The 9,077-nt window shown below is 54.5% G+C and overlaps 1 protein-coding gene across 2 annotated transcripts; it reads left to right on the top strand.

The window, feature by feature from the left end:
- The first annotated feature begins 4,262 nt into the window (after positions 1-4,262).
- On the top strand, positions 4,263-8,685 carry Rps10 (ribosomal protein S10). Of its 2 annotated transcripts, none has more exons than XM_010605314.3 (6): positions 4,263-4,361; positions 5,057-5,206; positions 5,474-5,645; positions 7,637-7,714; positions 8,079-8,134; positions 8,596-8,685. In XM_010605314.3, exons 2-6 carry the CDS (start codon positions 5,057-5,059, stop codon positions 8,635-8,637), a joined length of 498 nt encoding a protein of 165 aa, XP_010603616.1. In that variant the 5' UTR covers positions 4,263-4,361; the 3' UTR covers positions 8,638-8,685. The 2 variants fall into 2 exon arrangements, with proteins under 2 accessions (XP_010603616.1, XP_033622283.1); XM_033766392.1 differs by lacking the exon at positions 4,263-4,361 and adding an exon at positions 4,791-4,814.
- Positions 8,686-9,077: the final 392 nt, after the last annotated feature.

Raw genomic sequence — 9,077 nt, 5'->3', positions numbered from 1 at the left:
CCCGGCTGTCTGCAGAGGACGTGTGCCACTGTCACAGCCAGGCCCCTGCGCCCCAACCCCAGAGTCCCCAAGAGAAGCCACCCCACCACGGCCTCCCCTCCACTCCCCTGCCGTCCTGAATTCAAAAGGAAAGGAACTTGGAGATCTTTACAGGCCACACTTTACCCGTTCCCAACCTGGGGGACCCCCGGAGTCCTGGGGACCCAGAGCCTGGCCACCACCCTCAGGAGGGGCCTGGGGGGTTACAGATGCCACGGGTGCCAGTCCTCAACTCTGGCTGCTACCCAGGACCTATGTGCCCTCAAGACACTGGCCGTCTGCACAACTGTAGTAGGACAGCCGGACACAGGGGGCCTGGGCTCCGTCACCTGTTAGATAGATAAACCAAGTATGGCCTTTCCTGTTTTTTTTTTTTTGTACTGGGGGGTTGAACTCAGGGCCTTCACATTGAGCTACATCCCCAGCCCTTTATTTGTTTACTTTTACAGACAGACTCTCACTAAGTCACTAACTTGGCCAGCCTGGGCCCAAATTTGAAATCTGCCTGCCTCAGCCTCACGAGAGTGCTAGCATTACAGGCATGTGCCACCGTGACTGGTGAAAGCATGGCTTAGCTTTCAACCGAGTGTACCGCCTCAGCTCCAGGTACCTGTTGGCACCTGCAACATATGTGATGGAGAGGGGTCGGCTGGCCAGATGCTAAGTACGCGCTGTGGTAACATCTGTCAGAACAGAGCCCATGGCCAGGCGTGGTGGTGCACACCTATAACCCTGGCACTCGGGAGGCTGAGGCAAGAGGATCTCCGAGAGTTTGAGGCCAGGCTGGGTTACATGTGAGTTCAAGGTCAGCCTGAACTACATAGTGAGACCCTGACTCGGAAAAATAAAACAAGAACAGAGCGCACCCGGGAGTGGGGGTTCCCGCTGCAAAGGGGAGGTCTGAAGGTTTTGGACATAGTCTGCATCTTGGTCTGGATGGCTGTTTACAGGGATTCACACACACACCAAAGAAGTGTGACTGAAAAACACGCGGTGGATGTTTTCAGTTTTCTGGGTTTTGTTTTGTTTTGAGACAGGTTCTCATTATGCAGCCCAGACCGACCTGGAACTCCTGGCGATCCTCCTGCCTCAGCCTCTGGAGTGCTGGGATCACAGGCCGTGCTGCTACACCCACTTCCTTCTTGCCACTTTCTGAAGCCGTTCTGAAACTCTCTTTCACAAGTGTCGTTAGTCAAGCGCCTGGCCTGCCTTTCTGTTATGAATCCCTTCGAAACATTTTCCTCTCGTGCTCATTTTGACTTCAGGGCAGAGGCAGAAGAGGCACAGGGCAGATCTGGTGAGCGAGATAGAGGAGGCCGTGATGCCTGTACGCGCCACCTGGCGCTCGGCAGCATTCACCACGTGTTCAAGTCACACCTGGTAAAGACACTCAGGGAAGAGGCGAGAGCAACGGCACCAGTGCACGTTCAAAGAGAGGGAAAGGTTTTACAGGGGATTAATGGCGACGTCTTTTACTGTAATGCATCTTAGACAGGTGGAACCATTCACTGTATATTTGATCACACCTTGAATGTGCACATAAGAATGCCTTGCGTTGTTACCCAAAGCTCTGTTCACTTTATTACACTTATATTATACAAAAAGGAACATTAAAAAGTAAAATACTGCCACTGGGCCCCTTCCTGACGTGTCTGGCTTACTCCATCTGGAGTGTGGCTGCCCTCAACCAGCCTTGAAGGGCCCACGGCAGCAAGTGGGCAGCAGCAGGGCCGAGTCCCTCCATCCCAGCGCCTGGTCCCCACCTCCTCTTGGCCCAGCAGGAAGACGCCTTGGAGAAGGAACAGCTGTTTTGGTCTCACCGCCTGGCCTGGGGCCTGGGGCTCAGTGCCCAACTGCTGAGTGGAATCAGCGAGTTTGGGATGTGATGCACTGTCATCTGAGAAGCCCTTCGCTGCATTTTGTTTTGTTTTTCAGTACTGGGGATGGAACCAGGGCCCACTGAGCTACCTGCCCTTTTTATTCTCTTTGCTGTTTGAGATAGGCTGTCACTAAGTCACTCTCAAACTTGCGATCCTCCTGCCTCAGCCTCCCAGAGCACTATGATCACAGGCATGCGTCACCACGCCAGCTCTGAGAAGGCCTTTGGGGGAATGTTATCATCACCCACTTCACTACTCAGGACTCTCCCAGTCCCTCCTCTCTCTGAGATTGTTGCTCAGACCTGAAACATTCAGAACAGTGCATAGAACCCGGGAGCCATTGTGCTAAATGTGGGACACGGAGAGGAGAAAGGTGCAGCCCAGCCCACGGCTAGGTGCCGCCCAGTGATAGGGGCCTTCCCAGGAACACAATGTACGAGGGAGCTGGTGATGGTGCTGGCGTTGGTGCTGGCAAGCCCAGCCAGGGCAGTGTAGCCAAACAGGCAGTAACAAAATGGGCCGGGGTGTAGTTCAGTGCCAAGGCCCGGCCTAGTCCGGGATGGGGTGTGAAGGGACTTGGATTTTTCCGAGTGATTTGAGAGCCACTGGAGAGACTTGAGCGGTGACTTATTTGCTGTTCTAGGAGGGGCACTGTGAGTAGCAGGGAAGGGGATCTCGGGGCTGTCTCAGGAGACTGCACCCCACTGCAGCTACCTGTGAGCCACACATCTGCCTTTCTTTCAGTCCTGGGGATTGAATCCAGCCAGGGCACTTTTCTACCGAGCAGTGTCCCAGCTACCCCATCCTTTTTTTTGAGACAGGGTCTGACTGTGCAGTCAGGCTGCCCTTGAACTCACTATGTAGCCCGGGCTGGTCTCCAACTCTCGGTGATGCTCCTTTCTCAGCCTCCAGAGTACTGGGATTACAGGCGTGCGCCATGTCTGGCCCCCACATTTGTGAAACAAGCTCTCGCTAACTTCCCCCGGCTGGCCTCAAGCTTTTACTCCTCTTTCCTTCGCCACTGAGCAGCTGCAGCACAGGGGCGTGAGCACATCCGCACACCCGCCTTTTCTCGCAGGTTGTTTTTCGTAAACCTATTAGAGTGGTGCACACCTGTAATCCCTGCACTCTGGGAGGCTGAGGCAGGAGGACGGCACGTTTGAGCCCAGCCTGGACAACTGAGAGACCCTGTCTCAGAGTCAAAATATATAAAGGGCTGGGATGTAGCTCAATGCAAAGAGCCTGGTTCAATCCCCAGTACTACAAAAACTTCCTTGTCTTTGATGTCTTACTTCATCATAATATGCTCAGGCATGGGTTTGTTTTTGTTTTCCCAATTTGGTATTTGTTAAATTTAGTTACCTAGATCTGGTGTTTACTTATTTGTTTCTTTGGTTTAGTTTTCTTGCTTTGTTTTTTTTATTTTTTTAAATTTATTTTTTGGTACCAGGGGTTGAACTCGGGTCCTTGTGCTTGCAAGGCAGGCAGCGGAACCACTGAGCTAAATCCCCAGCCCTGTTTTTTTTTTAGACAGTCTCTCTGTACAGTTCAAGATGGTTTTGAACACACTTTGGAGCCCGGGCTGGCCTGGAACTTGCAGCAATCCTCTTGCCTCAGCCTCCTGACTGCTGTGATCACAATGGGTGTCTGTCATCACATCCAGCAGTTACTTAGATCTGAAGTGTGTTGTCTTTGAAAAATTCTGCAAAATACTCTCATAGTATCTTTTTAAAACACTTCATTACCTCCATATGTGAATTTTTGTATACAAATATTAGACTTTCTTATTTGAGCCTTTATGCCTCTTCTCCTTGTTTCAAATGACCCATCTTCTTCAGATCCTTTTTCAGATTGTATATTGTTTTCCCTTTTTTTTTTTTTTTGTACTGGGGATTAAACCCAGCACCTTTGCCCTGAGCTACATCCCTAGCCCTTTAAAACATTTTTTTGTTTGTTTGTTTGTTTGTTTTTGAGACAGGGTCTCACTATGTAGTTGAGACTGACCTGGAACTCTCCATGTAGCCCAGGCTGGTCTCGAACTCACAGTGATCCTCCTGCCTCAGCCTCCCGAGTGCTGGGATTACAGGCATGCGCCACCACGCCCGGGTCTCTTTTATTTTTATTTTTTATCTTTATTTTTTTTAGAGACAGGGTCTAACAAGTTGCAAAATTGCTCTGGTTAGGCTCGAATCTGCGATCCTCCTGCCTCAGCGACTTTTATTGATAAAAGCAGTTAGAAGGTGGTTCCCCGCGGCAGTTTCCTCGCGCAGGCGCCCTTAGGAGTTGCGCACATCTAGCCACCCTTTTCTCAGGCACCGCCGAAGCCACCCCAGGCAGCGCGTGGGTCCTGGCAGGGGGCGGGGCCTCGCAGCCCGGAAGAGACGCCGCGTCGCGCATGCCCCTTCCTTTCTAGCCTCGGCCTCGCAGCCTAGAGCCGCTGCGGTGAGTTCCTCTGTCGTTAGGGTTCCATCGGCCTCCATCCGGGCCATTCTGCCACTATTGCGACCGCGCGTCTCCAGGGTCAGGGCCGGGTTCCTCTCTTCTCCTCACTCACCCATTTCTAAGCAGCTTGAGCAACTGGGGCGCAGTTCAAGGAGTTAGGGGAGCGCTTTGATTGGAATTGGAGTCCGGATGGCGGAAGACCGAGGGGAGTTTGAAGCCCTTGCGTGGCGGGGACCAGCAGGCGAGGCTGGAGAGACAGGAACTTGCCTGCATGCTTTTCCTTTCCGGCAGGACTTCTTGCTCGGGTCTGCGCCCTGGCCTGGCCCTGGGGTAGTTTGGGGTAGTTTGGGGTAGGTAGGTTTCGGAAATTGTCACGTCAGGAAGCTAGGGCTTTTCTATCCTTGGATTCTCCCTGTGTACTAAGGGAACAGCTTCGAGCTTCGCACTACCTAGGTACGGTCGCTGGTGGGCCCCGGGGGTGGGAGATCGAAGCGTCTCTGCCCACCCCCAGCACTCCGGGTTTCACACACCGCGGTGGTTATGAAGCTTGTGAAAGTAGAGCCCGGGTACCCTCTCCCTTCCGCGTCTTGTGCCACCACCGTTAACTCACTGGGCAGTGACGGGTCGATTTCGGCTCATGCACGCCCTTGATACCCGGACCTCGGCCACCCTTGACGTTCTCTCGTCGGTCGCAGATGTTGATGCCCAAGAAGAACCGGATCGCCATTTACGAGCTCCTCTTTAAGGAGGGAGTGATGGTAGCCAAGAAGGACGTGCACATGCCCAAGCACCCGGAGCTGGCAGACAAAAACGTACCCAACCTTCACGTCATGAAGGCCATGCAGGTATGGGGCGGATGGAGATGGGGTTTCAAACTAATGTTCCAGGCAACGTCCAAGAAGCCTGGACAGCCCTGGCTACCTTTCACGTGCAGAGCTCCAGACTTGTACTTTTTTGTTTCGCTTTTGAGATGGTCTTGCTGTGTTGCCCAGGGTGGGCACAAAGGATCCTCCTGCCTCAGCGTCCTCCCGCCCCCCCGGAGCAGAGACTGTAGCAGAGACTGTAGTCTTGTACCATTGTGCCCAATCTTAACTGCTGTTTCTGCCTTACAGTCTCTCAAGTCCCGTGGCTACGTGAAGGAACAGTTTGCCTGGAGACATTTCTACTGGTATCTTACCAATGAAGGCATCCAGTACCTCCGTGATTACCTCCACCTGCCCCCTGAGATCGTGCCTGCCACCCTGCGCCGCAGCCGGCCGGAGACTGGCAGACCCCGGCCCAAAGGTATGGTGCAAGTGGGGCGAGGTGGCGTGTGTCTGTAATCCCAGTGCTTGGGAGGCTGAGGCAGGAGGAATCACTGAGTTCAGGGCCACCCTGATGACATAGCAAGGGCTTGTCTCAAAACAAAAACAAAGGTAAGGTGTGGATAACTCCCAGGGCCTGCTGAAAGCTCCTGTGTGTGGGACAAGAACGGGGTTTTTTCTTTTCTTTTTTTGTACGGGAGATCGAACTTGGGCCCTTGCACTTGCAAGGCAGACAGCAGAACCACTGAGCCAAATTCCCGGCTCCTTTCTTTTTAATGATGCACTGGTGCCAGCTTTAGAGGGACTGGCATGCGGGGCTTTTGAACCAGTCCCCAGCCTGAACAGAGGGCGTCAGGTCCTCTGGGGGCACCAAGCGGGAGTGGAGTTGCAGCTGGCTTCCCGCCCCCCCCATGAACAGAGTGTGGTGGCTGTTTTCCAGCAGCCAGAGGTTTTGCTCACCCCAAGAAGCCTGAAGCCCACAGCAAAGCTGTTCACTATGCATGAGAAGTCGTGTAGGGTTTCTTGGCAAGAGGAGAAGACAGTGAAAAAGTAGGATGTGTGGAGAATCAGGGTGTGAAACCATAGCCGTTGCGCTGGGAATTCTCTTCCTGCTCCTGAGGTCATGGCTGGCTCGGGCTTGCATTTTGTCAAGATGATGGCTCTACTCACATGGACTTTGTAGTTGCGGCACAGTTTGTGGGCTGAAGTGACAAAGGTGCCTAGATTTCTGAACGTGATGGTCGTCAGGCTGTCAGGCTCCGGAAACTTAGGGAAGCTCCCTGGAGGATCCAGTTCTGCTCCTTTAGGGGGCATCTCTGCTGGATACAGCAGTGTCTGCAGGGCCCAGGTGAGCCTGGTGTTTACGTCAGTCACTCGTCATGGAGCTTTTTGCCTAATGCTTTAAAAATAGTGTTCTCTAATCATGTAGTCTAGGGATGTTCCAGGGTAACAAGGGGGAATACTTGAGTAAGCTACTTTCCATATTTATGAGCATTTTAAGGTAGATTTTAGCTTTTGAAATCTGTGCGTTGTGGGCCGGAGATGTAGCTAAGTGGTTCCTCTGCCTTCCTCACAAGTGCGAGGTGCTGAGCTTGTTCCCCAGTACCCCCCCCCCAGCCAAAAGAAAGAAAATCTGCTTTGAGCTGGGCATGGTGGCACACGTCTGTAATCCCAGCACTTGGGAGGCTGAGGCAGGAGGAGCTGGAGGCCAGCCTGGGCTACTGTACACAGAAAGGCGCTGTCTCAAGACAACAAACAAAAAACCCTGAGCCTTGAGGCTTCGGTGTGGCTCAGGGGCCAGAGCTTGACAGCTGTGGCCCTGGGCTCCATGAGAAAACCTGGATGAGTCTTTCCAGGAGCCCCGGAGGAACTGGGGGTTCTTGGTGGCCTCTGGGGTATGTAACTGGAATTGGGGCTTTCAACTTATCCGTCCTCTCTCACTGGAACACTGTTTCCCATTGGAGGGGTGAATGAAATTCAGAATCTTGAGGGTCGGGGATTTAGCTTAGTGGTTCCGCTGCCTGCCTCACAAGCACAAAGACTTGAGTTTGATCCCCGGTACCAAATATAAATAGATAAGTAAAAATAATATGACAGGGCCAGGGATGTAGCTCGGTGGTACTGCACCTGCCGCACAAGTGCAAGGTCCTGAGTTTGATCCCTGGTACTAGAAAAAAATAAATTTTGGCCAGGCATTTGGCTTACTGGTTCTGCCACCTGCCTTGCAAGCACAAGGGCCCAAGTTCGATCCCTGGTACCAAAGAAACAAAAGCAAACCAGAATCTTGGGTGTTTGTTTCTAGAACACGCTTTTATGTGGAGAAATGATAGCGGGAGAACCACCTCCTTGCCCTGAGCTGCGCCCCTGGCTGGCCCTGTTGTGTGGCATCTTGGTGCGGTGTGTTTTCCTAGGCCTGGGGAGCCCTGCGCTGTCCCAGTGTCCTGTGCCCACCGTGTGCTTCTGTCCCTGCAGGCGTGGAGGGCGAGCGGCCCATGCGGCTCACGAGAGGCGAGGCCGACAGAGACACCTACAGACGGAGCGCCGTGCCCCGTGAGTGCGGCAGGTGGTGTTGGGTGGGACTGCGGGCTCCGCCTGGCCCTGGATGGGCTCAGCCCGGAAGGTGCCGAAGGGACGGCGAGGCTGCCCGTCTGTGGGTCCTCACGCGCTCCCCGACCCCCTTAACCCCTCCAGCTCTTCGTTGAGAGGACGTCGGTGACGGTCAGGCCGCGCTGGGCCTCGTGGGGGGCGCCGTGGGGTCCTCTGGGGAGGACGAGGTGGCTGGGGCGGGGAGCAGCGAGTTCTCACAGACAGGGCCCGGGACAGGGGTGATGGGCTTTGTCCTGAGGGTGCCGCTGCCCCTTCTGCAGGGAGCGGGGCGCCGGGCAGTGGCTCTAAATGGCTGTCTCTTCCCCAGCTGGTGCCGACAAGAAGGCTGAGGCTGGGGCCGGGTCAGCCACCGAGTTCCAGTTTGTGAGTATCCCTACCCCTGTGCGAGCCGTCGGTGCGGGTGCGGGGTGAGGCCTGTTCCCGAGTAAGTTTACGCGGCCACAGTGAGCAGATGGCCACTGGGTCTGCCACTGTGTCACTGAGCTCCTAACCCGGAATTCACGCCGGCAACCGAAGGGGCCGTGGGCGTCCGGATGGATCCTGGGTAAGGTGGATGTGGAATCGAGTCACCGCCTTCCACGTGTGGTCTCAGGCGGGTTCCTCCTGCCGGGGTTTTTCCTTCCATCCACTGCACAGAGACTTGGTCTGGGCAGCTGCCCCAGGCAGGCTCTCACCGGAAGGAGGCGAGGGCAGCAGGACCAAGAGTCCTGTGCCACTGGGGCTGCCGTTGTGCGGAGCCCTTGGCTGCATCCCACAGCAGCACAGGGCCTGGCTGGCTTCTGGGTCTTCGTGGAGAACCCTGATGTCTCTGCTTTTTCTTGCAGAGAGGTGGATTTGGTCGTGGACGAGGTCAGCCACCCCAGTAAAGTTGGAAGATGCTGTTTTCTGTTAAATAAACGTAGCAGGAGAACCTGTGTCTGTGTCCGTTATGTGGCACTGCAAAGCCCAGGTGGAGAGGTTCGGGGGGTCAGAATGTGGGCAGGGTTGGTGCCATCCATGCCCACCTGGTGCTGAGGTGGGAGTTTGCTCTGTGGGCCTGGCATTAGGCTTCCCTGCTCTCCCTGAGGTGCTAGACAGGATGGAAGGGAACTGCTCCTAGGTCCTGCACAGACCAGAAGAGTACAGCGCTCTGTTTAAGCTGGTTGGTGTTTTAGCTTTGGAGAGGAGGGTGGGTTACTTGCGATTGAAGCCGAGGCCCTCACACTGGGCGGCACCCCCTCCCCCCGAGGTCTTGCTGTGTTTTCCAGGCTTGGTGATACTCCTGTTTCAGCTTCCCAAAGTGCTAGGGTTACAGGTGTGCACAATG

Source organism: Fukomys damarensis, unplaced genomic scaffold (assembly GCF_012274545.1).
Source record: "Fukomys damarensis isolate Sample0158 unplaced genomic scaffold, DMR_v1.0_HiC HiC_scaffold_20, whole genome shotgun sequence".
NCBI classification, from domain to species: domain Eukaryota; kingdom Metazoa; phylum Chordata; class Mammalia; order Rodentia; family Bathyergidae; genus Fukomys; species Fukomys damarensis.
Note: the sequence above shows the minus strand (reverse complement) of the source record. Positions and strands in the feature narration are given on the sequence as shown.

Coding starts and splice junctions, on each gene's coding strand:
- Rps10 (XM_010605314.3), top strand. CDS start 5,057: ATGTTGATGCCCAAGAAGAACCGGATCGCCATTTACGAGCTCCTCTTT. Junction 5,207..5,473: donor ACGTCATGAAGGCCATGCAG/GTATGGGGCGGA, acceptor TCTGCCTTACAG/TCTCTCAAGTCCCGTGGCTA. Junction 7,715..8,078: donor CAGACGGAGCGCCGTGCCCC/GTGAGTGCGGCA, acceptor TCTCTTCCCCAG/CTGGTGCCGACAAGAAGGCT.